We start from the raw sequence: 27,008 nt of genomic DNA on the forward strand, positions 1-27,008 counted from the left end.
ACTCTCAGTCTTTGTGAAAAACTTTGCAATATATTGGGGGTGTTTCTTTCCCTGGGTCGGGAAGATCCCCTGGAGAAGGGAATGGCAACCCACTCCTGTATTCTTGCCTGGAGAATTCCAAGGACAGAGGAGCCTGGTGAGCTACAGTCCATGGGGTCACAAAGAGTCAGACATGACTGAGTGACTAACACTTTCTTTTCTCTTAGAAAGGTGGTTTAAAACCATGGCTGTGTGTTAAAATCTCCTCCAGGTGATTCTAAAAAATCCTAATGCCTGAACCTCACCCCAGACTATTCAAATCCAAGTCTGTGGGGGGTAGGATGCAGGTATTTATAACTTTTTAGAGCTCTGCTGGTGACTCTGATGTGCATCCAGAGTTAGAACCACTAGTGTAGAAGAAAAAAGCTGTTTTCATCCAACCAGCTGATAAAAACCATGAATGGGTTCATCCCAGAAGGGCCAACAGGTAAGGTACATAAGGACCCTCACACGGGCCGGCTATGCTGAACTCAGCCTCCTGCGAGAGTAGCTCCTACGCTTTGTCGGTTCCAACAGAGCAGCAAGAAAAAAAGAAACCAGACCAGAGTGGAAAGCATTTTCAAACTTTATTTACAACTGTCACAGTGACAAAAAGTAGTTTGAAAAAAAAAAAATGCTAGTTTCTCCCTGAGCCTCAAAAAAGAACAGATAGAAGTTACAGGAGGTTCATCTTACAACAGGCATTTTTACTGAAATACTAGGGTTGGGTTTTTTTTTTCTCCAATAGGATCAGTTAGAAATACACACAAGTTACTTTAAAAAAAAAAAAAAGAGGAGGCCAGACAGGAGCTCAGCCACTTGTTCAAGAGCAGCTGGGTCCCCACAGCAGGCTCACCGCTGAGGGTCCTGACTTAAGCTGTCAGCCCCTGGCCTGCTCAGACTCCATGTGGTCATACAAAGGGATCTAGCGACCAGCAAAAAATAATAAACCACCCCCATAAACACACATATACACAAAGCAGATTTGTTATGCAGTTTACAAGCACGTTCCCATCACACGGCAAGACTGGAACAGATGATACAGGGGAGCATGAGACGGGGACACAGAAACACGGGATTTTCAAAGGCAAGACCCCATCCACGGAGGGAGTCATGGGATGAGAACTGCAGCTGTGAGGGGTGAGAGGAATGGGGAAAGGCTCCCTGCGGCTGAAACAGGAGGAGATGGAGGAGGAGAGGGAGAACGAGAGAGAGAAAGAGAGAGAGAGAGAGATGCTCCCTCGCAGGGCCGGCTGCAGGCCTCTCCCACTTGCCCAAGGAGCTGGAAGAAGTTATTGCCATCGGTGTATGCAACATGAACAGAAAACACAGAGGGTGGGGGCGGAGGGGCGAGGGGATGAGCATCGGCTGCCCAGAACCAAGTCCTGCTGATACAAGTAGCCACGCTGATCCTCCCGCCCCAGCATTCCCCAGAGCCACACTAACCTTGAGGTATTAAGTACAAGTCTACACGCATGTCCCAACCAAAAGGGCTCAGCCTGGACGGCCTGGGGCCCTCAGGGGACGAGGTGGGTGCCTCAATCGGCTGCGTTCAGCCCCAGGGAGGGACTTGAGCTCACTTCTTGGCTGCACAGTCCTGCTCTGAGATAGAGATGTGTGAAGGGTTTCATCCTGCAATCTCTGCAGCTCCAGATGGCTCTTAACTATGATAAGAAGCTCTAAGTCCAGGTTAGCTTTCTCTGCAACTATAGCCCTCGTTGAGGAAAGGGATGCAGCTCCCTCCCCACGCCACCCACCTTCTGCATCCAGGAACACCAAGGAAGAAGCCCAGGATCTCATGACACCCTTGAGTTTCAAATTCCATCCCCGGGCTGCCTGTCACCGCCATCCACAACTCCCAGGTTCTGCCAGCTCTCAGGACCTGCCTTAATGCTCACTTCCCAATGAGAAACAGAGAAAGTCTCCCCTGCTGGCCACTCAGCCCCCACCAGAAAAAGAAGCCAAGATCCCACGTGGGAGTGGGTACTGCGGCTGGTCAGGCTGGCTCGAACCCACAGCGGGGCTAGCAGCCACCCAAATGGCTGTGCTAGGGCTGGGAGGGTGGGGGTCAGGAGGAGGAAGGGCCAGCCCTGGGGGAAGGCCCTGCCATGCTGTGCCTCCACCCAGAGGGAGAGCGAGTCTGGGGAGAGCAGCGGGGGACGGACCTCGGTGTCCAAGCATCTATCTCAGCCCTCCAACAAGGGCGGGAAAGGCCCTCGCTATTTCCAAGAGGCTAGGGTGGGGGGCAAAGAGGATAATCAGGGGAACGCTCAAAAGTGCAGCCTCTTAAAAAACCTCCAGATCACAGCGGGCAGGTGCACCTGCCAGGGCCCGAGGGGAGGGTCTGGAGAAGGAACCAGGAGACTTTTCTCTTTCCCAGCATCACCTCCGGCTGGCTCTGCAAGAAGCCAGGCTCCATGGCTCTCCTTCACCTGCCTCCCATTACAGACCAACACACCCAAAATAAAAACAAAGGTGGGCAGTGGGCAAAACTAGAGAGAGAGATGAAGACTTTGTGGGGTGATGTCTCAGTGTCTCAGTAGCCAGTGTGTTGCTGGGTCCATCCTTCCTGGCCGCACTTCTCTGCTCGATGTTTTCTCTCAAACGTGTATTTTCTCTTTCATCTCCCATTTGTTTTTCTTGCCCCAGACGCCCTCCCCCGGAGCCCACTGGAGTCCCAGGGCTGCCCCCAGCCCGCCTGAGTTCAGATAATGATCTCCAAGACGCCCACCTCCCCGCACCCCACCCCTGCTCTAAGAAGCTTCCTTTCTCAAAGGCCTGGCACGTAGTCGCAGAGGGCTCCGGTGCCCGACATCTCAAAAAAGGAAAAGAAAAGAAAAGAAAACCAACTCAGTGATTTGCAGGTGCAGAACGGAAGCCATCATCTGGCGTGTGCAGAACTGCAGTGGCTCACACACGCTCTCCTTCCATGGTAGTGGGAAAGAACACAGTTCAGGTACAGAGGCTGTCTGGTGTGACCCCGAGGGAGCTGGCATGGACTCTACTGCTCCTTGTTTTCACTCGCTGTCTCTTCACAGTTGTCCTGCACATCCTCCTGGACCAAGAACTCCTCGGGGGGCCACCGGAGCTCCCCGCTCTCCACCTCCCCCTCTGTGGGCTCCACCACGATGGACGGCAGACGGTCCTTCAGTTTGCAGCAGCGGTCAAAGTCTGACGGGTCAGGGAAGATCTGAAATAAAAGCAGAGGACCCAGTCACGTTCACGTGCAGGACTGAGCCCCCACTGTACACCAGGGACCATGCTATGCCCTGGGAACACCGGGGAGCATCAGGCAGGGGCCAGGGAGCAAACTCCAGGGCAACAGAGGCAATCAGCCCTCAGCCGACTAATCCTGAAGCTGAAGGCTTTCGTGGCAGTGCTACCAAAATTGGTGTTTGTCCTTTTTGGTTTTGTTTTCAGATAAAAGAACTCAAGAACACGTCCTCCACAGTAAGTCACATCTCCAATTGTGCCAAGCATTTTAACTGTAAGTCCAATGCATACAACAGGTGCCACAACAGCAAGTTCCTCCCAGGATAATGATCAGCTCTTGATGTGAGCCAGATACCAGGTATTTTATGTAGGTCATTTGCACCCAACACAGTCATGTTGAAACAAAGGTGCTGCTAATGCCACTCAGGAGATACCTGGAGAAGGAGGGTGCCCAAACCATTCACTCTAGACATGTGCAGTGGCAGAAAGGCATTCAAACCCAAGTCTGTTTGACTCTCAAGTCCATGCCCAATACCACCTGCCCCTTAAGGAGACGGGTTCTAATCTCACTACAGCTGTGAAGTTGAAGTCAAATCAGAGTTGAATGCATGGTCCCAGATACGGGCACGTGGGAACACAATCCCAGGCTCCTTTTCCACTTGTGAACAACCCCTGGCTCCTTGACAGCAAAGAGATCAAACCAGTCCATCCTAAAGGAAATCAATCCTGAATATTCATTGGAAGGACTGACGCTGAAGCTGAAGCTCCAATACTTTGGCCACCTGATGTGAAGAACTGACTCACTGGAAAAGACCCTGATGCTGGGAAAGATTGAGGGCAGAAGGAGGAGGGAGTGACAGTGGATGAGATAGTTAGATGGCATCACTGACTCAATGGACTTGAGTTTGAGCAAACTCCAGGAGATAGTGAAGGACAGGGAAGCCCGGCATGCTGCAGTTCGTGGGGTTCCAAAGAGTTGGACAAGGCTGAGCGACTGAACAATACCCACCTTGACAATTCTATACCTGAAAGAGTCTACTTCTCTTTCCAAAGTCCTGTCCACAAGGTTCCTTTTTCTAAGCCTACTGTGTGTCTTGCCCAGAGCCAGGGGAAACCCTAAACTAGGCTATAAAATCCAGGCTCTGTGGCTTGCCTTTGCGCATGCTGCCCTGTGACTACAGATGACCCAATTCTTTGCCCAGCAGCTTAAGTGCTTAATCCCAAGGGCTGCTGGTCCCCTGCCACACACAGCCCTCGGGGACACACCAGAGAGCTGGAGAGAGGAGACTGTCTGGGCTGTTGGGGCTTACAAAATCACATAGCACCTATAAGATCATCTTTTCCCAACCTGTCCTTTTAATAGATACAGAAACTGAGGCCCAGAGGGGTCAGGAGACTTGCTTAGGGTCACACAGCTTGTTCATGGCAAAAGAAAACAAAGTGAAACAAGGAGGGGGTAGAGACACATTTGAAGAGAACCTGGGGGCTCCCTGTGCCTTGGAGGTACTAAAAGGGCTCTCCTAGAACCTCAGGCCTTCCCAACTTCTGGGCTGTGATGAGGGTGCCCAGTCTTACTGCACCTGACCCCACGAAGTGTGGTCCCCTGACCATGTCAAGGGGCCACGTGGGGCTTCTGGGAATCATGGGCCTCAACACAACCTCCCCAATCCCTGCAGACGAGTGATTATTAACCATTTATCCAATAAAGCCCTATTGCTGGGGATTAAGTCTTAAGCCAGCTGCACAACCAAGCATCATTAAAGATTTAACGAGGCTTATAAAAAGTATCCTAATGGCAGCCAGGAGGAAAACAAGGAAGGGAGGGGCTCGGCTGGGGGTGGTGGTGAAGGGAGGCCTGGGGAAAGATGACCCCACCACAGGCTTCCTCTTCCCGAGGCAGCCAGCCCTGTAGGTCTGGCCCTGGACTGGGCTGTGCACTAGACTGCAGTGCCGAGCAGGGTGGAGGTCATGGGGCTTACTCGGGCCCCTCCTGGCTTCTCTCATATGGAGCTGGAGCCCCTCCCTGCGAGGGGGAACCAGATGCCTTTCCAAGCACAAGCCTTGGGCGTGAGTGAGGGGAACCCCACAAGTGGAAAGTATGCTACGGTTTAACAAAGCTCTTTCAGACATCACCTGCCTTAGGCCTTACTGCCACCACATCACATACCACACCCCCCACCAGGAGCAGAGAGACCCTGGACTCTGAGGGCTACAAGGAAGAGCCAGGATTCAAACCAGATCTGCTGTTTTCAGCACCTGCATCTTCTGAACAATGAATGGATGCCACTGAGCCAACATGTCCATTTCCTGGAACGCTGAGCAGGGATGGTGGGTAAGACCCTGGGCTTTAATGGCCCATCTGGCAGTTCAGGCCCCAAGATGACCATCTGGGCAGACAGGTCCAGAAGATGAACTGTCAAGTCTGGACAGTTGTTCTACATCTTCAAGGACAGAGCTGCGAAATATCTGGAGGGGATGCACACCAGGCCCAGGACAGCCCTGGACCTCTGCCTCTACCCTCTGACCTCAAGCCTGGGGCTGTACCTATGCTGCGACTCCCCAGCTGAGAGAGGTGGTGACCGGCTTCTCATTACAGTCGCCTATACTGAGGAAAAGCTGAAGGGACACGCAGCTGCAAGGCTAGCAAAAGGAAGCCTAGCAAGAGGAGGACAACAAGGAAAGGGCATGTGGTGGAGAGCAGGTGACTTTGTTCTGAGCTGGGAGGGGGTCTCTCATCAAAACTAGGGAAAATGTGAAGATAAGGATGATGCTGCTGATGATGGAAGATACGGCAGGCACATTTGCTGAGCCGAATCGCAGATCACAATAATCCTCTGAAGTATGCAGTGGTGTGATCACTATTTATAGATGAGAAAACTGAAGCACACAGAGGGCAACTGACTCACTCAAGGCCACAGAGCTAGGAAGTGGCTGAACGGGGACCCAAACTCAGAGCCACAGGACTTCAAAAGAGGCACCCATTTGATAACACCAAGGGTCAAGCCACAGACCCCAGGTTCTATGTCCTTGACATCACTTGTCCAACCCTACCTAACCAAGACCTCTCAACCACCTGGGCCTGAGTTTCTCCATTTAAGAAGTGAAGTGGCCTCTGGTCTTACTAGATGGATACAAATCCTGGGCAAATACAAAGATGATCAAATGCTTTGAGGACATATGTTAAATTCAAATTGGAATGTCCTCTTTGGAACAGCTGGTACTCTTTGGACTATGGTAAGTATTCAACCTCCAAGCAAGAGGAAGAAATACTAACACAATAATTAAAATAACTCCAAACAATTTCATACCAGGAGCTGCACAATTAAGTCTTTAAAGTCCTTGGGGGAAGTCTGAGCATTGAACTTCTGATACTGCTTAGTTGCCAGAGAACTTTGCTCCCTGAATTGCTCAGAGCAGGCGCCATGGAAAAAAAAAAAATTAACAAAGCCTGTTAATTACTTAAAAAAAAAATCACTATAATAATCTAACCTTCCCATCAGAGATTATATTTTATTATCAGATAATACCAATTTATGTCTCTGAAAATTGTAGCTGTCTCCAAAGACAAACAGGACGCACCCAGAACCAAACAGCTTCTCATTTCCTCACATCCAGACAGAAAGCCTTGCAAAGCATAGCTGAGTATTTTGCCAGTACAATCTTATCTCTGACAGCTGCCTAAGAGGCTGACCCCAAGGAGGTCAAGATTTTTCCACTAAGTCATGCTTTTTAATCATCTAGGCAGCAGAAAAATGAGAGGTTGCAACGGCAATTTGATGGGGTGGGGAAGGCAGTGGAAAAAAGGACTCAAGTCAGACTTGCCAAGCACATGACAGGTAGGGCTGGGGCGGCAGGCCAGGCCAGCATGCTGTTTGCCTTCAGGAACTGGCAAGGGATAAACCAGTTGCCCCTGTTCCAGAAAGAAAAGGCTTCTGGCTAAACCTCTTACCCCAAAGCGCCCCTTCTCCCTGGACTGGAGAAAGGGGGAAAACTCCTTTTCTCTTCTCTCTGCAGCAAAGGCGCCCTCTAAGAAGTCTGGAAAGGACTATGGGGAGGCTCTGAGAGGTACTTCCCACCCTCACCCTCCAGGCAGGACAGGTCAAGACACATCCCTCACAGCTGGAATTCTCTCAGCCCTGCCCCTTGCTCGGTCCACCAAGACTACACTCTACAACAAGCTGTCCCCTTGGCTGCCAAGGCCGGTGACTTGGATGAAACTAAGAGACACCAAGTTCCCTTCTTTGCACATGAAGTCTTGGCGATCACAGGCACCAAGAACATCCCAGGCCCCACCTGTCTCACTGTGGAGGAACAGCAGGCATTCCAAACTTGATAATGGTGAACTTCATAAGGGACATTTCTTCAAAGGCATCCTTTGCCGGGTGGCCTCCAATCCCAACAGGCTCTGACATTTTGGGAACTCAAATGAGTTCACTCGAAAGGTCAGAGAAGTTTTAGGACCTTCAAGGAACAAACGATCTGCGAGCTGTACTTTGGATGCTGGAATTTTTGCCTGTGTATATTGGAGCTGTCTAATAGGACAGTATATTGGAATATGTTTTCCACAATAATGGAAATGTTTTTACTCTCACTGTCCAATGGCACCAGCCACATGTGGCTCTTAGGCACTTAAATTGAGGCTAAGTGTTTAAAATTTCCTTTAATTTTTATTAATATAAACATATGAAATATGTAAAGTCAAGTAAATATAAATTGCTACACAAGTAAATGGTTAAATATGAGGACAGTGGAAGTAGGACTGTCCGGGAAAGCTCAGGATGTTTGGCTGATGGGCCGACACGGGCTGCCTCAGAGCAGGGAAATCTGGGGTTGAAGGTGAGCTCCTGGAGATGAGGAATTAGTCAGCAGGCTTTTGTTGAAAGTATAAAAGTTGCCGGTCAGACGGCTCCCATTTCACCCATGCAAGAGAACTGAAAGGTAATACCCAAGCTCCAAAGGCCCAAAATTTGGGGGCCTAGCTATCAACTGTCTGCCTCTAAGCCAGGTGACCTAAACCTGGCTGCCTCTGGGGTGGGACAGGAGAGAGATGCCTGGCACCGAGGATGGAAAATGTGAGTGATTTTGGTTGGAGCAGCTCCCCCTCCCCTCCGCCACCCCACCATGTACACTCATCCCTCAGCCATCACCGCGACAAACAACCACAACCCGAGCTGGCCACAAACAGGGTGGAGGGCTTGGCAAAGAGTTGAAAGATGCTAATAAGGGAAAGTGGACACCAGCAAGTAGAGGAGATGAAAGGTGGTTAACTAGACACAAAGGGGTAATTACCAGTTCTGCAAGCTGAGATCCAGGGAGCTTGGCCATCCAGTTCCTCTTTGCTGGAGAGGAATAGAAGGAAGAGGCATGCTGGGGTGGGAGGGGAAGGATGGGAGGTGGGATAGAGCCTGAGATGAATAACCAGGTGGCTCTCCGAGGCTCCAAGAGGGATCTGCCTGAGCATCCAAAACCACACAGTGAGCCTCCTCCCTCCCTGAAGAGGGGAAAAAAAAAAATCAACCTCAAACCTGCGATGGAAAATTTCCACTCCCGCAGGTAGACCAGGAGTCTGAAAGATCTGGCTTTTCCCTAGTCCCTGAATCTTATTATCTCTATGACTGGGGTCAAGTCATTTTAATTTCCCTGAGCCTCAGCTACCTCCCAAGTAAAATGAGGAAGGAGTTCCCACTCTTACAGTATTGTTGGAAGGATTACATGATGCTTCAGATTGAGTGCCAGCATGGTACCCAATAGGCTCAAAGATGTGGAGGCCCACCCCCCTCCTTTCCTTATTTATAAATTGGGATTAATGCTCATTCCCATCTTACAGGGCTTTGGAGAGAACTAAATACAGGTATGTGCGAACATATTGTAAATTTAAAATTTTAACATATCTGTAAATTTTAAATTCCTAATGATGGTTCTTATTAGGGAAAGCTGGGGTCCCCAGGGAACATTTACATTGAGGAAAGTCTGTGGCTGTGGCTTAGGACAGAAGGAAATCAGCAGCACTCCTGGGCTTGTGCTCACAAATTCTAGGCAAGGTTCTCTGGAGAAATGGTTGTGACTTCATCACTTCCTCCCCAGTGCCTCTCTGTTCCCAGGGCATGAGTTAGGCCAGCTGGAATGAAAGCCACTGCCTGGTCCAGATCCTGGCCTTTCAGTGGAAGCCCCTGCAGCTAGAAGTCTCCTGATTAAGCATCCTTCCCTCCCTCCCCCAGCCTACTCCCAGGTCCTGCTGCCCAGGTTTCTTATTTTTCCTGGAGAACAACAATGGATTGGCCTTGTGTGTTTATTCCTCCCTAGGAGGGGCTGGTTTATAACAATGGGCAGATCTCTACCAGCATCCTGCTCTGCCAAAGGCTGAGTGAATGAGAGGCAGCTAATTAAAAAAAAAAAAAGTACACCCTGCTTCATCATCACTTGCATTTTACCAACTTTTCAAAGTGAAATGTGGCCGGTTAAGAACATAAAGAATTAGAGCTTAGGGGCACAGTGGCCACTGATGGATGCAGGGAACAAGGAAGAACAATCTCCCATTTCCACTGGGATGCTTGTGACGTCATTCTCCATCCTTGAGACGTACCTCGCTCGAATCTCCCCCGGACAGGGTTATGGAATATCCACCTCACCCTCTCCTACACTTCCCTGGTGACTCTAATCCTAAAGGAGACTTGAGTAGAGATTCGGGGCTTCATAACAACTATTGGATCTTCTTCCTTTGGATTAAAGATGCTTAAGCCTCTACCCTTGAAACTTAAAAGAGAAGGAAATCCTCTGGATAAACACCATCTTTCATAAACATCTCTCCAACACACACCCATCCTGCAAGTCAAGAGTTCCAAATTCCAATTAATTAGCACTAATTGCTGCTGATAATTCTGGATCCAGTGAGCTGATGGGGCTTTTGGAATATTAAAGAATGTCTCTCAAAGTTCCCCAGGGTGGTAAGAAAACACTGCAGCTATCTTGCATAGGATAATTTCACATACCCACATCCTATGGTGTATAGCGTTATTGCCCTTTGAAAAGAAGACAAGCTTCTCAGTCATCTCAGAGTTGGGGAATGGCCTCTCTGTCTCTCCCATTTGTTCTACCCAAGTGTCCCACAGCCACACACCCCCTTTCTCAGAAAGCCCAGACTGAAAGGGCTGCTGTCTCCAACCATTTCCTCAATCTTTGTTTTAGAGACAAAAATCTTGAATATTTGGCCTGGTCCCATAGCCTTCCCATTCTTGTCTGGGGCTCTGCTACTACATGGCTTCCAAACTCATCACTGGATGGAAACAACTTTCAGGTCTCCAAGGACTTTCTTACAGCCCAGCTCCAGGGCCTCTGCTTGGCCTTCAGTCATCATCACCACCTTTGCAGCACACTACAAAGCCAGTCTGCTTCAGGACTCACTCTCTCCTGATTCTCATGATCTTGCTCGGGTTTGCCTGACCTGTCTAACGTCACCTTCCCTGTGCCCTCTCTGGACTCAGTATCCCCCCAGGTTTTTCTCTGGACTCAAGGCAGCTTTCTGGCTTCAACTACCCGTCTTAGACTGAGGATTCCCCAATCCATGGCTATCCATCTCTTTCCACAATCTGTGAAAAGTGTCCACTTGGACGACATCCATCACTTCCCACTCACCTTTTCCCAAAGTGAGGTCATCAGCTAATGTATGTCTTTAAAAGTTTTCTGCCCCCTCCCAAACAGGAAGCTTGATAGTAGGTCCAATAAAAGAGATCTGGAGATTTTAGTTGATCATAACTACAGTGTTGATGCAAAAACATTGAAAGAAACAGGGCTATGTTCTCAGAGGTCTGCTCCTCTCATGGAGCTCTTCTACACTATCTGCACTGAGATGCCCTGCTGCGGCCCTCTGGTCTCTGTTCAGTCTAGAGCTGCTGCTGCGTCGCCTCAGTCGTGTCCGACTCTGTGCGACCCCGTAGATGGCAGCCCACCAGGCTCCCCTGTCTTTGGGATTCTCCAGGCAAGAACACTGGAGTGGGTTGCCATAGTCTAGAGCAGTGGTTCTCAAAGCTCAATTCCTCAGGTCCTTTTAGGGAGAGAGTGTCCATGGAGTTAAAATACTTTCTTCATAATACTAAGATGTTATTTGCCTTTTTGCTCATGTTGATACCTGCACTAATGGTATGAAAAGCAACAATGAAATTGCTGGTACGGGTGGCTCCAATGGTAAACAATCTGCCTGCAATGCGGAGACCTGGGTTCGATCCCTGGGTCAGGAAGATCCCTTGGAGAAGGAAGTGGCTATCCACTCCAGTATTCTAAGCCTGTAGAATTCCTTGGGCAGAGGAGCATGGCAGGCTGTAAGTCCATGGAGTTGCAAAGAGTTGGACACAACTGAGTGACTAATACTAATTACGATGCAAGAATTAATGATGGCAGTAGCAGCAAACTAGTAGTCAATGTATTCTTCACTGCCCCCCACTCACAATGAAAACAAAATTCTCCATGTCCTTGATGAAGCAGTAAAGATTAATTTTTATTAAATATTGATTTTTTAAGTACATGTTTTTTAATACACTATGCAAAGTCGCTTCAGTCGTGTCCGACTCTGTGCGACCCCATAGACGGCAGCCCACCAGGCTCCCCCGTCCCTGGGATTCTCCAGGCAAGAACACTGGAGTGGGTTGCCATTTCCTTCTCCAATGCATGAAAGTGAAAAGTGAAAGTGAAGTCACTCAGTTGTGTCCAACTCTTAGCGACCCCATGGACTGCAGCCTACCAGGCTCCTCCATCTCTGGGACCCTCCAGGCAAGAGCACCGGAGTGGGGTACCATTGCAAAGTTGGAATACAATATTTCTGGTGCGTGTCAGAGCACAACAGTTGTCTCGCAGAAAAACACTTATGGGATTGAGTTGCAAGCTGAACTAGCTACTTTTTTCCATGGAACACCATTTCAGTTGAAAGAATTATTGACCAACAAACCATGGTTATTCAGGCTTGGATATCTGGCAGACATAAGACTGGTATTTCAAAGAAAATGTCTGATGATGTTTGTTACCAATGGTAAAAACTGAGGTCTCAAGTAAAAATTAGAATTTTGGAAAACTTGTATCAGCCATCATAAGCTAGACAGTTTCCTATCACTTGAAGAATTTCTGATGAGACCAGTGGAGATATTAACTAATGTGATTTTTTTTATATTATATAACAAAATATATTAACATTTGGAAGATCTGCATAACTTGATGAACCTATATTTTCCAAATGATCAGTACATCAGGTTGTGAAACCAAGCATGGGTAAAAGAGTCATTCAACGTGCAAGATAGGCTAATGAATTTTATGTAAAAGTACAGAAAGTTCACTGATAAGGTTTCAGATTCCACATTACCACTAACCTTCAAGAAACTACCACTTATTCAGTTTTGCCAAAATATCAAAGAAAAATATATGAAAAGGCTATTAAAGTATTTCTTCCTTTTCTAAGTACATATCTGCAAAGGCCAGATTTCTTTCACTGACTTCAATCAACACATATCAAATCACAATAAATTGAAGGCTTTAGCTGTTTTCTGTTAAGCTGGATATCAAACAGATTTGCAAAAAAATGTGAACACTTTTCTTTGTTTTAGAAAGTATATTTACTTTTATTAAAATCATTAGTTATATTAATTAATGGTTTTAATTGTTATTTTAAAGGAATTAATAAATAATAAAAAAATTTTAAACACTCTCTTAATGTCAAAAGATATAACCCACATAAACAAATGTATCTCTGGGGGTCCTAAATAATTTTTAGGAATGTCAAAGAGACTAGGATTAAAAAGTTTGAAAGCCAATGGCCTAGAGAAAAAAATACCTTCATAAAGATGACTGTATAAGTCAAGGTTGAAGGATAATAGGTTTTAAAACTGGAAAAGACTTGAGGGGAACACAAAATGTACCTTCCAATAATTGAAAGGCTGACATGAACTCTAAGAGAGAGAAGATTTTTTTTAACTCCAGGGGCCAACTAAGATTAGGATGGAGGACTTCACCTCATTATATAACATTTTATCAGAAATGATAGAATCAACTCTCTCCATGACACATGGGGAAGGCAAGGCCCAAAGAGATGCTGGGAGTCACCTGAGATGATGTACAGTAGCAAAGCCAAGCTTAGAAACCAGTTGTCCAGATTCATAGTCTAAAACCCTGCTGTAATGAGAGGTTCTGAGCTCCATATCACTAACAGTGTCCAAAGAACACGTGGGTGACCCAATGTCATGCTACTGGCATTTGAGTGCATCCCCACATCTGACAGAGACTGGTCCAAGTCTCAAAGGCGGTCCAGCCTCCCGCACTCCATCAGAGATGCTTTTATCCCAAGGAGAATATCTGTATCCACGATCTCCAAATATGGTATATACTTTGAAAGAATTTTGAAAAATTGTCTCCTTTCACACCTTTTAAAACTAACACCTAAAAGTTTTGCTATATTATAAACACCACCATTTTAAAATAAAACTTTTATGCTACTCTTTTAAATGTGTTCTCAATGGCTTATAAACACCATAGCAACTTGATAGCAACCATCACCTATTTAAAAAAACCTCATGAACAAGCTCTTAAGTCAAATCATATTCCTTTCCCTACTTGAAAATGTACATCCATTCTACTGCTCTATAGAAGTTTATCTTAATATATTTTCCTGTTTGAAAGTTTTTAGTCATTAATTTTTTCATACTTCTCAGGAATAATATGTCTTTATTGCATATAAAGTGACTTGTAATGTTTTTATGTCTTGTGACCTTAAGGTTTTAAAAAAACAAAATTCTGGATTGTCTTATTGCAGCTAATAGTATATAAGTGATCAATAAATATACCACAAATAATTATTAAAGACAAAGGCAATTTTTCATTGGTTTCCTATAGACAAGTGGGACTTATGAAGCTTTTTAGACAGTAACATTTTTAAATGGTCCATTTGTTGATGCCCTTAAAGTTTCTACACGCTGGGGAAGCACCTTAAAAGATTTAAGGTGGTGAGAAGCAGGTCCTCTTACAAAGAGGATGGAGGGCAATCTTGACCAGAAGGGTAGGAAAAGAAAACTGGTGAGATCTGTCTTTAGGAAATACAGTTTTACAGAGCAACAGAGGGAAGCCAAAGATGTGGAAACTGATTTTTCCCCAAATGCTCTCTGCTGTCACATCCCTCGGAAAGTTTCTGTGAACCCCAGGGCCAGCTGTCCTCTGGTTTTAACACTTTGCTGAAACAAGACGTGGTGTATACACAGAACATTTATTAAGAAGTAATTTGGCATTAAAACCTCCAATATTAGGGTGCCAAGGAAAACAGCCAAAAATATTTCTGATATGGCTTTAACTGCTGTATCCAAGGGGCCAAATGAAAACACACACACACACAGAGAAATCATAATTTAGTATTAACTGATCTTTAAGAATGCTTCCATCTAAGAGTATATCTTCAGCTCTGGAGGAAAACAATTCCTTCATGGTGACAACAATGACACCAGCCACAGAAGTCAGGCTCCACCATTGTTACTCTTTCCTGTCCACACACACTGTGGCTCAATTATATTTTTTTATTTACTCGCTTGTCTAAAACGTATTAAAAAAAAAAGTTCTATCATTACATAAATGGGAAACTAGTATTACTTATCATAGATGGTAACCATAAAATACACTAACACTTTCAAAGTTTGTCTGTATAACACACACTAACTGTAAACCACCAGGCATATGGGGGCCCCACTGGAATGTTGGTCTAGGCTATTTACCTGTTGCAAAGAACCAGGAGTCTTGCAGTGTTGTTGGATGGAAGGCCCTTGAACACTGGCCCAAGACTTCTATTATGTTCAGATCGACTTCTAAGAGCCCAGTGTATCCTTGATTCCAGGGAAGCTATATTTCTTTTTTCGACTTTTATATTGAAATATAGCTGATTAACAATATCGTGACAGTTTCAGGTAGACAGCAAATGGACTCAGCCACACATATACATGTATCCATTCTCCCCCAAACTCCTCTCCGATCCAGGCTGCCACATAATGTTGAGCAGAGTAGGGGAAGCAATATTTCTAAACCATGACCATTCCATGAGCCAGACCTGAAACCCCAGGAAAACCCAGAGGGTTCAGGGGACTAAACATGGATCTGTTCAACCTTCATTGGTCTCCAAGCCAAGGCAACTTCCCCAGTGTTCCTCAAGGTCACACAGTGCTCCAACGTCCTTAACAAAGGAGATGAATAGGGGAATCGCCAACTCACATACATTCATAAACCATAAAGCATGTCAACATATCCACTATAGGACAAGAATGTCGCTGGCTATTTTAGAATGCTAGCTAAATGGTGTCTAAACATCATTCACTGCTATCATCTCTGCTCAAAATAAGCAATTAATAAACTAGAGGAAGATGTACAGCATCTCTCAAACACTTTAAAATAATCAAACACCTTTCTGACTCTCTCCACAAAGCCCCACCATCATCCTACTTGTATAGAGTTTATACCCCCAGAGATTCTATTTGCTAAAGCTTTCAATGCTGGGAGCTGGGATATTATAATAAGCTCATTTGTTTTCTGTTTTTAAGGTAATATATAATCAAGAAACTTAATGATGTTGAATCTCTTTGATTCAGTAATTCTATTTCCAGGAATTTCTGGAAACGAATCAGACCTGTTTAGAGATTTGTGTAAAATTATGTTCAAAGCAGTGCTCTCTGTAAGAACAAAATATACCACAACCTAAACATTCAGTAATAACTGGTACATAACACAATGAAATGTCATTTTACAAAGAAAACCAAATGACAGGAACATAGTCACAATATCATACAAAATGAAAAAGGACTCACTAGAGTCACTCTAGCACACACAGTATTTCCTCAATTTTATCTTTTAATAAAAATAAATATAAAACTAGAAGTAAACATACCAAAATGTTTCAATGATAGGAATGTGGGCATTTAAAATTTCCTTTGTACTTCTCTGTATTTCTCTAAATTTCTAGAAGGAATTAGTATCACCTTCATAAATTATAACACACACACAGACACTGTTACACCTTTTGACTCGGAAATTCTACTTCTAAGACCCTATTCTAAGAAATAATATAAACTACAAATATAGATTTATATATAAAATTATATATAAATTATCATATTATTTATAAAATAAAAATGCATACAATCTAAAAAAACTAAACAATTGGAGACCGGTAAAAGAAATAATGTTGTAACTTTATGGTAAAATATCATAGCTATTAAAATGCTGGCTTTGAGGCATTAAGATAAGTTATGATACTGTGATGCTGATGACTTACATACCATTAAGTGAAAAAGCAGAACACAATTCAGTATCTTGAGCACATAAAAATACAAGTGCCATGGAAAAGAAAGGAAAAGATGCTAAAATGCTAACAGTTGCAATTTATGCATTGTCAGATTACGGTGACTTGGAAAAAGAACTTTAAAGAAGAAAATAAAAATTCCACAATGGGCATGTGTTACTTTAAAAATTTGAAAAGTAAGCATAAGAATAATAAAATATATACTTCACCAGTGAAAATGTGACATTACTCAAAAAGGGGGGAAGGAAAAGAAAGTTTTCCTACAGTTACAGAATTCTGATCTAAAATAACTGCTATTAACATTCTGCCATCTGCCATTTTGGTCATAAGTGAATGTGTAAGTGTGCTTATGTGTGTGAGAGTTCATGTAAGTGGATGCGAATGTGTGTGTGTGCATGCACGTGCACTCGTGTAGGCATCTCAGGCTTAGTCCCTGGGAATCAGCGGCTAAGCCTGGTGCTACCCACACACACTCGCCTGCTGAAAAATTAGAGCTGACACATAGGGCTGTGTCTGGAGAAAATGTTTAGGAATTTGGGAAAATCAAGGATTCCTCTCAAATCCAGAAATGTCTCAAGCTCTACAAAGTAAAGACAGAAGATGAATTCAAGGCAAACTAATTCTGCCTGGGAACCACCTTCAGGTTCAAGTTAGGAGAAAGTCAGACCTAGAGACATCCCCCCACACACACACTGGACTGAGGTTTGTGACTGCTCTCCTTGCTCAGGGCAATTCTCCTGATGGTGAGCGATCTGGAACCTTCCTTCCTATTGGCTCCAATACAATCCCTGGCTGAGTTATAGACAGTGAGTGTCACTTCAGCTAAATGTTTGAGTGTTTCTTCTATACAGTTTATGTAAAAGGAGCTTCTCACAGTGCAAGGCAATTAATTCTAGCTGAGAGGGGGCTGAGAGAGCTCCCAAACTTCCCTTGAGGTTAAAACAGTCTGGAGCAACTTTTGGCAAATTTTAATTCTTTTTCTAAGACAGGTCTGTGCAACAAAGGGCTCTCCTTCAGTCAAGGAGTGAGGAGTAGACACCAGATTTGATTGACTGATAAAGATCCTCCTGAGCTGGGCTCAGGGACAAGGGAAGGCAGGTGGCAAGATGAGAGATGGCCGAGGGGACCCCACAGCTATGAGACTGCAAAGGAGCGAAGCCCGGGAAGTTCTGATCCCCGTGTGAATGAAGGCCTGTCTTCATCCTGAGAGGATTATTTTAGGACTTGGGCCTGAGAGATCATTTTAGGACATTCACTAGACACCCAGGAATAGCTCTTGGCTCCAGTCACAAGATTTGCCACCCAAACTCATCCCTTTTCCTCATGGTACAATCGTCCTCTCTATCCAACCTGGGAGACTAGGTCAGCGTAGAGAAAAATGCTGATCCTATGAGAACCCACGTCATGGGGTGGTCAAGTGGAGAGAGAATTCTCAGCTCAGGAAAGGGAGAGAAAAAGGGGCCAATCAATCACACAGAATCCAGTAAACAACGATTTGCCGGACTCTGCGCCCGGCTCTGTGGGAACAAAGAGCCGTCTAAGACACAGACCCTGGGCCTGGAGAGTGATGGACACACCACCGCTTGAGAGGCCTCAGGCCTAACACAGGCCCTTTGAGAGAAGGCCGGGTTGTATGGCTCCAGTGTGTGTCACGTTGGCTGGGGAAGTGAAGCAAGCTTGTTCTCTCCCTGGCGGTGCTACAGACTCACTGTTGTGACCACGGTGTGTGCGTTGTGGGGGGAGCCCCCGTGGGAATAAGTCCAGCCCTCTGCAGGCTCTCACCCAGGGGCATTCCAAAACAGTGAATGCCGTGTGTGTGTGTGTGTGTGTGTGTGTGTGTGTGTGTGTGTGTGAAGGCCTTGGGCATGGAAGGAAGGTGCTGGATCCCCCACACAAAGTAGACATGACCTGAACACTGACGTGACCTGGGCGCTGGCTCAGAAAGAGGCAGCACGTGCAGATGCAGGCCCAGTGCTGCTGAAAGAAATAGACCCCTCTGCTTCCTCTGCTTGTGGCTCTAGCTGCCTTGTTCTGCCTCATGTTCTTATGAATTGTACCAAGCAGGGAGTGGAGTGGATGGGGTAGGGATCGGAGAGAGAAAACGTGCTGGGATTCCAGGAATATGTCATGTTCATGGCTGGACGTCTCTTGCCAAGTGCTTTGGAATTTCAGCTTTATGTCCCTCCAGGGACAACTGAGGCTTTTTAAGTCTGATGTGAAAGATGATTTGCTGGTGACCAGGGGACTTCTGTGTGCCTGCTCAGCCAGGGCTCCCCAACTCCTGAGAACCACGTGGGGTTACTGCAGCTGGGGTTAACCAATGAGACAGGGGCGCCAGGAGGAGGAGACAAAGGGGGCTGATGACATACCTGCCGTGGCTTTGTGAGCAGCGGCTTGAGGGAAAGAGAGCAGAGACAGATGCAGGAACCCCAGCCCGTCATGGATTTCCACACCTGCACTTACACAGGAGGGAACAGGAGAGCCAGGCTCGGGGGTCTCATCAAGGAAGGCTCAGTAGACAGGTGAGTGAAGAGCAAGCGTTTCTGAGCTGCTGTCTGATTGTAGAGGTTCAGCTGAGCCTGCTCTTTGAGACAGGAGTTGCTGCTTCTGATGAAGAGTGAGGATGGGGAGAAAAGGGAGTTGGCAAAATGCTTGCCTTAGAGATGGAGAAGACAGAGAAGGTCTGTCCCAGGAGGGGCCAGGTCTCAGCCAGCCTGGTGCTTCAGACCTGTCCTATTGCAGAGCTGAAAGAGAGGCTCAGACTGCAAGAAGCAAGTGACAGGACTGTGGCAGGAAAAGGTCACCCATCACTGTCCCTCCTCCCTGTCCTACAAAAGTCAGGACATCCCTCCCTCCCGTCTCGGGAAACGCAGGGGAAGATGCAGGAAAGCTCTCAGCGCTGAGGATCAAAGGGAAAGCCCAGAACATGAGGCACTGTGGTGCATACAGAATTAGTGCTCTAGTCCACAGCGCATTCTCCCTGGCTTCCCTGAGAAAGAGGGGAGTCCGCTGCCCCTCTTCTTGGTGGGTGGACATCAAATGGTAGGAGAATGAGACCAAGAACAGCAGGAGGAATACAGGTGGCCAGGGAAGGAAAGTGTGCTGATCAGAGCTTCCCTGGTGGCTCAGAGGTTAAAGTGTCTGCCTGCAATGCGGGAGACCCAGGTTCGATCCCTGGGTCGGGAAGATCCCCTGGAGAAGGAAATGGCAACCCACTCCAGAACTCTTGCCTGGAGGATCCCATGGAGGGAGGAGCCTGGTAGGCTACAGTCCATGGGGTCGCAAAGATCTGGACACGACTGAATGACTTCACTTCACTCTAGGAAGGATAAAAGTTATCAGATCTTGGTCCAGTTGCTTGAGAGGGGACAAATTTAAATGAAGACCGAAGAGCCAAATCTCTCTCTAGAACTCAGCAAGGGGGATTAAAAACTGCAGAAGCCTCAGCAAGCTGTGCTGGGGAAGCCGGGCGGCCAGGCCGAAATGCACAGCCTTTGGGTTGCAGCAACATCCATGACCAGAGGCGAACGCCCAGGATCCTATTCAGGGCCCAGACCAACTCAGGCACAACACAGAAGAAGACCCGGTCAGAAAGGCCTTCCAAAATGTCACAATCAGTGGGGTTGTGGGGTGCCTGCAAGGCAGCCACTGACCTGCTTCCCTGAATTAGAGAAAGTAGGAAGGCATGAGGCAAACATCCCTATTCATCTATCCATTGGGCCAGAGAACAAGAAGCTGACAGATGCAGTGTGGGGAGGGAGCTGCAGCCCAGCAGGACAGATCCCCATCCTCCTTCTGGAGACCCTCCCACTCAGCCCCCTGTGTGCTGGCCACCACTTACATCCCTGTCCAAAATGCACTCTACTTTCTATTAACTGTCACTCACCCACCTGGGAGGGTGTCGTAATTCATGCCAAGTGAGACAGCAGATGTGGCCTGCACATATTGAATTGACTCTCTAAGTAAATGTTAAGATAAAACAGAGTATTGGCTCTGTCAATTTTTATACGTGCTCATAAAACAGCACTGACTCCCCAAGCACAAGAGATAGGGCTTCCCCAAATCTCTTAGGGGATAAAAAGACATCTGTCTGAGCCTGTATAGGGGATGCGGGTTTGATTCTTGGATGGGGAAGGGTGCCTGGAGGAGGAAACAGCAACCCACTTCAGTATTCTTGCCTGGAGAATCCACATGGACAGAGGAGCCTGGTGGGCTACAGTCCATGGGGTCGCAAAGCATCAGACATGACTGAGCAGACAGAGATTTGAGGCTGAGGAGGCCCTTTAAAAATTCTAAGGCAAAAGTGCAGGTGAGCAGCTTTAGAATCAAGAGACTCAATTTTACTGAAACTACCACCATTCACTTAGCACCTGCTTTGTCAAGGCCCCAAGCCAGCAGGCACCTCAGGTTGGGGAGGGCTCCTGCACGGGTGATGGCTGATAGGCACAAAGAGGGAATAAGGCATCCTCTGGTCTTAGAGACCTGGGCAGGGAGAAGGTCAGGCAGGACCACGGCAGCATCTTTTAAGCTCAAATGCCACAGGCGCTCGAGAAGAAAGATGCCACATCTGGGGCAGAGAAATCAGCAAAGCTTCGTTCGGGGAGGTCTGGAAGGTGGGGGGAACAACTGACAAATTCCAGTGTGCCTATTTATTTTACGACCTTATTTCAAGGTCAAACCACAAGTCTGAGATTCTGTTTCAAGTGCTAAGTCGGGATTGATGTCTCCATCCCACTTTTAGTTCCTGGGAAAAGCAGGTCGCAGTAAAAGCCATGTACTATTATTACCCTCAGGAAGAATGCCAAGAACAGAGCTCAAAGCTCTGCTGCCCCCAGATCCAAGTCCAGCCTGAGCGTGTACACTGGACAGACCCCGGCCAGTCCCCAGAGCTCTGGTGGGAATGTGTTTAATTGGATAGCAGTGGCTTTGAGTGGGCCCAGAGAATACCAGTTATATGACAATTGTCAGACCAACCTGCTGCAGAGCCCTGAGCTTGGCCCAAACAGGGGCAAGCCAAAGGAGCTACAAAATTAGAGATGGAAGTGTTCTCTCAAAGTCCTAATTTTCTTTCAAGGCCGCAGTCTGACTTTCTCCTCCCAAGCCTTCCCACTGCCACACATCCCCACATTGACCATAGCTTTCCAGTTGTTCCACCAGATGGCCTGTATTCCAGTTATGTGCATGTTGGTCTCCCCCATAAGCCCTGGACCCTCCTCATAATGCCCAGCATAGCATGTTACATACAGCAAGTGTTCAATAAATGCTGATTGGTTGAAGATAACCACTGCTCCCCTCTCTCTTCTCCAGGAAGACCTTTCTGAAATCTTGTGAAGGACTGCACTGGAGTTCAAGGTAAGATATTTTGGAACTGGGCAGTAGTCTGCTTCAAGGTAGCAGGAACAGATCTCCTGAGAGGCTGTGAAAACTGGGCCCTCAGTCTAGCACCACAAGGGAAGATCTGAGGGCCCTTTGCTTAGGCAGCATCGAGTTATCTCAGGAGCCCAGAGGCAATTTTATTTTCCTCCAGCCCACAGCAGCCCCACTTGAGCTGTCCTCACCCAGCACCACAGCACCTTCCTCTGTCATTACCTACTCTATCCCTCAGATTCAACAGAGTAACCTGAAGGTCAAGAAAACGGCCCTGCAGGACCTGGCCCTTTATCCTGGGATGTATTCAAAAGGAGAATATAGAAAGCACACATGAGACATACTGACAACTGTGCCTGGAAAGGTTCTGTGATGGAAATCTGAAACCCAGAACGAATCAAACAAACAAAAAAACCCCTCACCTGTAACCACAAAGAGATTCAGTCTGATTCAGTGACTTGGAAACTGGTATCCAAAAACACCCCAGCCAGTGGGTCAGGAAACTTCTGCCCTCCCACCGGCTATGGGGCCTTCAGTTGTCTCTCTCAGACCCACTCTGAGGGTAGAAAGTAGAAAACCAACCAGGAAAGGGTATTTCCCCCCCAACCCCAAACCCCCTCCAGCCACCTGAAGACTTCTTTCCAGCCAACAGAAGAGGCTTGGCCATGTTGACACAACAAACGGGGCCTCCTTGAACCTTCCAAGTGTGTCTGAGGAGACTCTTGCTGTCACCTGCCAAATTACCTTAGCCAACCTCAGCTTTCATCTCAGCTCTCTTTGATCACCCTCCCTCCATCACACACACCCAGCTTTCTGTGTTCTCTTTCTTCACAAAAGCAAACCTAGAATGGTTCTAAGGAGTGACTAGCCAGAGCAAAGTCTCAATTCTAGGCAAGAACCAACCCTAAGGCACAGACATATGACGCACCAGAAGAGCAAGGCTTTGGAATTCGAGACCCAAGTCATCTACTCAGTCTGAGCCTGTTTCCTCATCTGTGAAACAGAACAATAATTCCCACCTCAGAGCTATGGTCAAGACTGAACAAGCACTGTTTGTAAAGTGCATGGCCCATAGCGGCGTTCAGTTAGTATCTGCTGAATGAGCCCACTGCACCCCATTCATTTTCCCCGTTCAGCCACGCCACATAGTTTCCAAGATCTTCTCTTAAAAACAGACTCTTTCCTCCCCCATATGTAATGACCGAGGCACTCTTCTCAGAAATCTGAAAACAGTTCACTGCCCTGACAGTGAAGGCAATGGCTCCCCACTCCAGTACTCTTGCCTGGAAAATCCCATGGACGGAGGAGCCTGGTAGGCTGCAGTTCATGGGGTTGCTAAGAGTCAGACACGACTGAGCGACTTCTCTTTCACTTTTCACTATTGGAGGCAATAGCAACCCACTCCAGTGTTCTTGCCTGGAGAATCCCAGGGACGAGGAGCCTGGTGGGCTGCCGTCTATGGGGTTGCACAGCGTTGGACATGACTAAAGCGACTTAGCAGCAGCAGCAGCCCTGACGGTATCTGAAGGTCTCTGTAGTGGGCCAGGCGCAGTGGAAAGCATATGGTAGGCCAGAAAGAGCATGGGACTGAGAATCTGAAGGCGTTACTCAGACCACTCTTTTGGTCCTTATATATTCTGGATCCACCACACAGGATAATCTATGTGCTAGATCCGGGCAATCACATCCTTGAGAGAACTACCCTTTGGGGAAAGGTCTCTTCAACTCTAAGTTTGAACACTAACCCTGTTGGAATCAGTTGGTCACCCATCAACCAGAGGAAGAGAGCAGCATTTGACACAGCAATTCCTCCACCAGACCACCCTTCTTCATAAGATGCCTCTCACAGCAATGTTACTACTGCCCAAGGCTTGCCTGGGGAGGGAAGTTCTAGTCTGAACTGATTGCACAAATCACCTCCCCTTTGCCACCATAAAGGGAAGAGTTCACAGCAGCCAGGATGACTAAGAACTGGCTCATGCTTTCTGAACGCTTACTGTGTCCCAGGTACTGTGATTGCCTTATCCATGTTATTTCATCATGTTGAATCTTCACAATTCTATGAGGTAAGAACAACTGTTGTCCCATTTTACAGATGAAGAAATTGAGGCTTACTGGCATTCGGGAACTTTCTCAAGGGCACATAGATCTTACAAACAGCACTGGGATACAGAACAAAGTCTACCACCAGCCCCAGCAAAAGCCACTAGGCTCTAAGAAGCCAGAAGGGAGCCTGTACTGAACTCACCTGGTAGGAAAGGCCATCCTTTCGGGGGTTGAGGCCAATTTCTTCCATGGATGGGGTGTTCATCATCACTTCAGTCATCTCGGCCGATCTCAGATAGTCAGGGCTGCCAAGAAACCCAGAACAAAAGTCAACAAACATACACACTTTCACATTCCTCCTCTCGTGCCTTCTGCTGTTAAATCAGGAAACTGTCTGGAAGGAGGATGAGAGGTGTTCAAAACAGAACTCGCAGAAAAACAAGCTCATACCCTGAGGAAGTGCCTTACAAGCCCAGAGCATCAGGGCTCTCAAAAAAGCCCATTGTCTGAAAACCACTCTGGCAAACCTCCTCTTTCCTCCTCTCTCCTGTACTAGTCCCCACTGGCACAAAATGACTCCGAATTTTCTTTTAAGTGACAGAACTAGAAAAAAACCCAAAACAGTAAGTAGTGGAGGCCATCTGTCTATATTAAAACCAATTCAACCCGTCTCTATTGAAAACGAATACTGCTATTACATAATGATAACAGGCCAACCTCAGGCAAACCGAGTCCAATATGCTGCCTTCCTAAATTTCTATGTCTCTCTAGTGTTCCTTTTTGCAAAATGCCCCACATAAAGCCCCAAGGGGTCAGCTTTCCCCAAGTTTCACATCTGCCATCCAAGCCCCTTCTCTGGCCCTTGCCACAGCAGCTGAAAGCTCACAGCTTGAAAAACATCCCCTGGATTAAAAGCCTTAAGGATGCCCAGACTCTGATTGCAAAGGAAATTTCCAGAGGGGCCAAGTTGGCCCACCAATGGCTGACATGTGAAAGTGCTTTGTACTCTGTAAGCAGGATACAAGTGTTCCATTATCCTCACACAAGCCATGGGCACATACAGGGTACCGAATGTGTAATGCCAACGTACTCGCTACACAACACAACATTTTCACCATCATGCCTTTATACATTGTTAAAAATAAAAATTAGGGTAGGCTTTAGAAAGACCACAGCTAAGGAAACAGGGGTACCAAACTCATCTTCATTTTACAGTTTCTACATAGCATAGAAATGTCACTGGATTTGGAAACAAAAGCAATAGGTTCTGGTCCCAGCAAAGCCACTCAAGTGCTGTGTGATTCTGAACAAGTCATATAACCTCTCTGAGCCACAGGTGCCCTGTTAGTTACCATGATACTAATGCAGAGCTCACAGTTTTCACAGTTATGCTCACAATGCTCCAAGGGTGAGGGGGTGGAGCACTACAAACCATGAAATGCTAATCAACTGTAAAGTGAGACCCAACCTTAATCTCTCAGGGGACAATAACCCTGATGGGCCTTGACACACATCTTGGTGAGTTTTGAGTGGTCAGGGGAACACAGCCTCCAACGGCCTTGCGAGTCTCACCCATTTGGTACCTGGAGGTAGGAAGGAAGGGGCCTTCTGCAGGAGGGCACAGCAAGCCTCAGGGTGAAGGAATTTTCACTCTGTTTTGAGAATGCAGTCTCTTTTCTAAACAGGCAGGCTGGGTTGAGGGAGGGGAGACTAAGAGAGGATGCTAGGCTTCCGGGCAAGTCTGAGGTCAGGGACTAGGACTCCAAAGTCAGTTTCCACCTAGGTTCGGGAAAGGCTATTGCCCACACGACTCTCGCCGGGCTCTCAGCCTGATGTCCCGGCGTTCACTCCTCTCTCAGCGCGGGGCCGAAAAGTTGGAGCAAGAGGCATGAACTTTCCGGTTTCTGAGCTGAGCAGGACTGCGCGGAGCTGGAGCCTGCGGGGCCGGGCTCTCTGCGCCCGCACCTGAGAGCGCGCTCGGGGCCACCAGCGCTCGCCCCCTGACCGCTCTTCCTCTTCTCAGCGCAGGAAGGAAGCAACAGCCGGCACGCAAGTCCCAGCGGCCAGGGGCTAGCTCTTCAACCAGCCGGGCGCCCAGGACGCATCCCTCCCAGCCCCGATCTCAGGTCGGGTGCAAACCTCCGCCTCCCTCTGCCCGGCCCGGGCAGCACTAGGACCCCCAGGCGAGCCTGGGGGGAGGGCGGCTCCTCTCCAGCCTCGGCCCCCAGAAAGGCGCGTCGGGTTTAGGGGCTGTGGAGAGGAAAAGGGATCGAGAGGTGTAGCAAGTGATTGTGCGGCTGCTTGTGGCTTCAGTCGAGTTCCGTGTGGAGAGGGCGTTTTCCCCACCCCTCGGAGCTCTGCAAACGCGGCCGCTGCACCAGCTCAGCCTGGCGGCCGCGGGCCTCGACGCCAAGACTTGCATGCAACAAAAAGGAAAAGGGGAGGGGCCGGGGAGAGCTGGAGCCCCCTGCGCCAGGCCGGGCGCGCGCCTCCTGCAGCCCTCCGCAGAGAGGGGGGTTTTATTAGCCAGGTTCAGCCCTGACCTCTGGTTCTTCTTCCACCCCACCACGACCGTAAACACACCCTCCCAGCCGTCACTTAAGTGAAGGCTGCGAGTTCACTTCCTTTGTCTGGATGCTCTCAGCACCCCCACCCCCACCCCCATCTAGGCAACCTTGACTTTGACTCCTGCACGGGCTTGGGCGGATGGTTAGTGCCCGGGGCCGGCGCGCCGCCCGCTGCCCTCGCAACCCAGCCGGTACGAGCAGGCGCCCCGGGGCCCAGCAGCCACGGCCGCGAGACGGATGCCCGCCGAGAGCGCAGAAGATACTCACCAGTGAATGGGGAAATAAACAGACATGAAGTCCTAGGGGAGCCTGACCCACGCCCTTGTGATTTAAACACGGTCACTGCGTCCCGGGTAAGGATGTCAGGGGCGCAGAGAGGGGCGGCAGGCTGCCGGGCGCGGGCACTGGGCGTTCGCTGGTCCGCCTCCGGGAGACAGCCCCGATAGCAGCGATGTCGGCAGGGCAGACGAGCTCGCGGCCCCACAAAG

General features: G+C 47.7%; 1 protein-coding gene across 1 annotated transcript; it reads right to left on the minus strand.

Moving 5' to 3' along the window:
- Window positions 1-586: 586 nt before the first annotated feature.
- Window positions 587-27,008, minus strand: LBH (limb bud and heart development). The gene is made up of 3 exons (XM_027555750.1): window positions 26,788-27,008; window positions 24,156-24,258; window positions 587-3,208 (listed from the first exon to the last, which is right to left on the minus strand). The coding sequence occupies exons 1-3, from the start codon at window positions 26,811-26,813 to the stop codon at window positions 3,020-3,022; spliced, it is 318 nt and encodes a 105-aa protein (XP_027411551.1). The 5' UTR covers window positions 26,814-27,008; the 3' UTR covers window positions 587-3,019.

This window comes from Bos indicus x Bos taurus, chromosome 11, assembly GCF_003369695.1.
Source record: "Bos indicus x Bos taurus breed Angus x Brahman F1 hybrid chromosome 11, Bos_hybrid_MaternalHap_v2.0, whole genome shotgun sequence".
NCBI classification, from domain to species: Eukaryota; Metazoa; Chordata; class Mammalia; order Artiodactyla; family Bovidae; genus Bos; species Bos indicus x Bos taurus.

Excerpts from the sequence above, each read along its gene's own strand:
- LBH (XM_027555750.1), bottom strand. The coding sequence starts at position 26,813 with ATGTCTGTTTATTTCCCCATTCACTG. Across the intron at positions 24,259-26,787 it reads GTTTATTTCCCCATTCACTG|CCCTGACTATCTGAGATCGG; the intron begins GTGAGTATCTTC and ends GTTTCTTGGCAG. Across the intron at positions 3,209-24,155 it reads AGGATGGCCTTTCCTACCAG|ATCTTCCCTGACCCGTCAGA; the intron begins GTGAGTTCAGTA and ends CTTTTATTTCAG.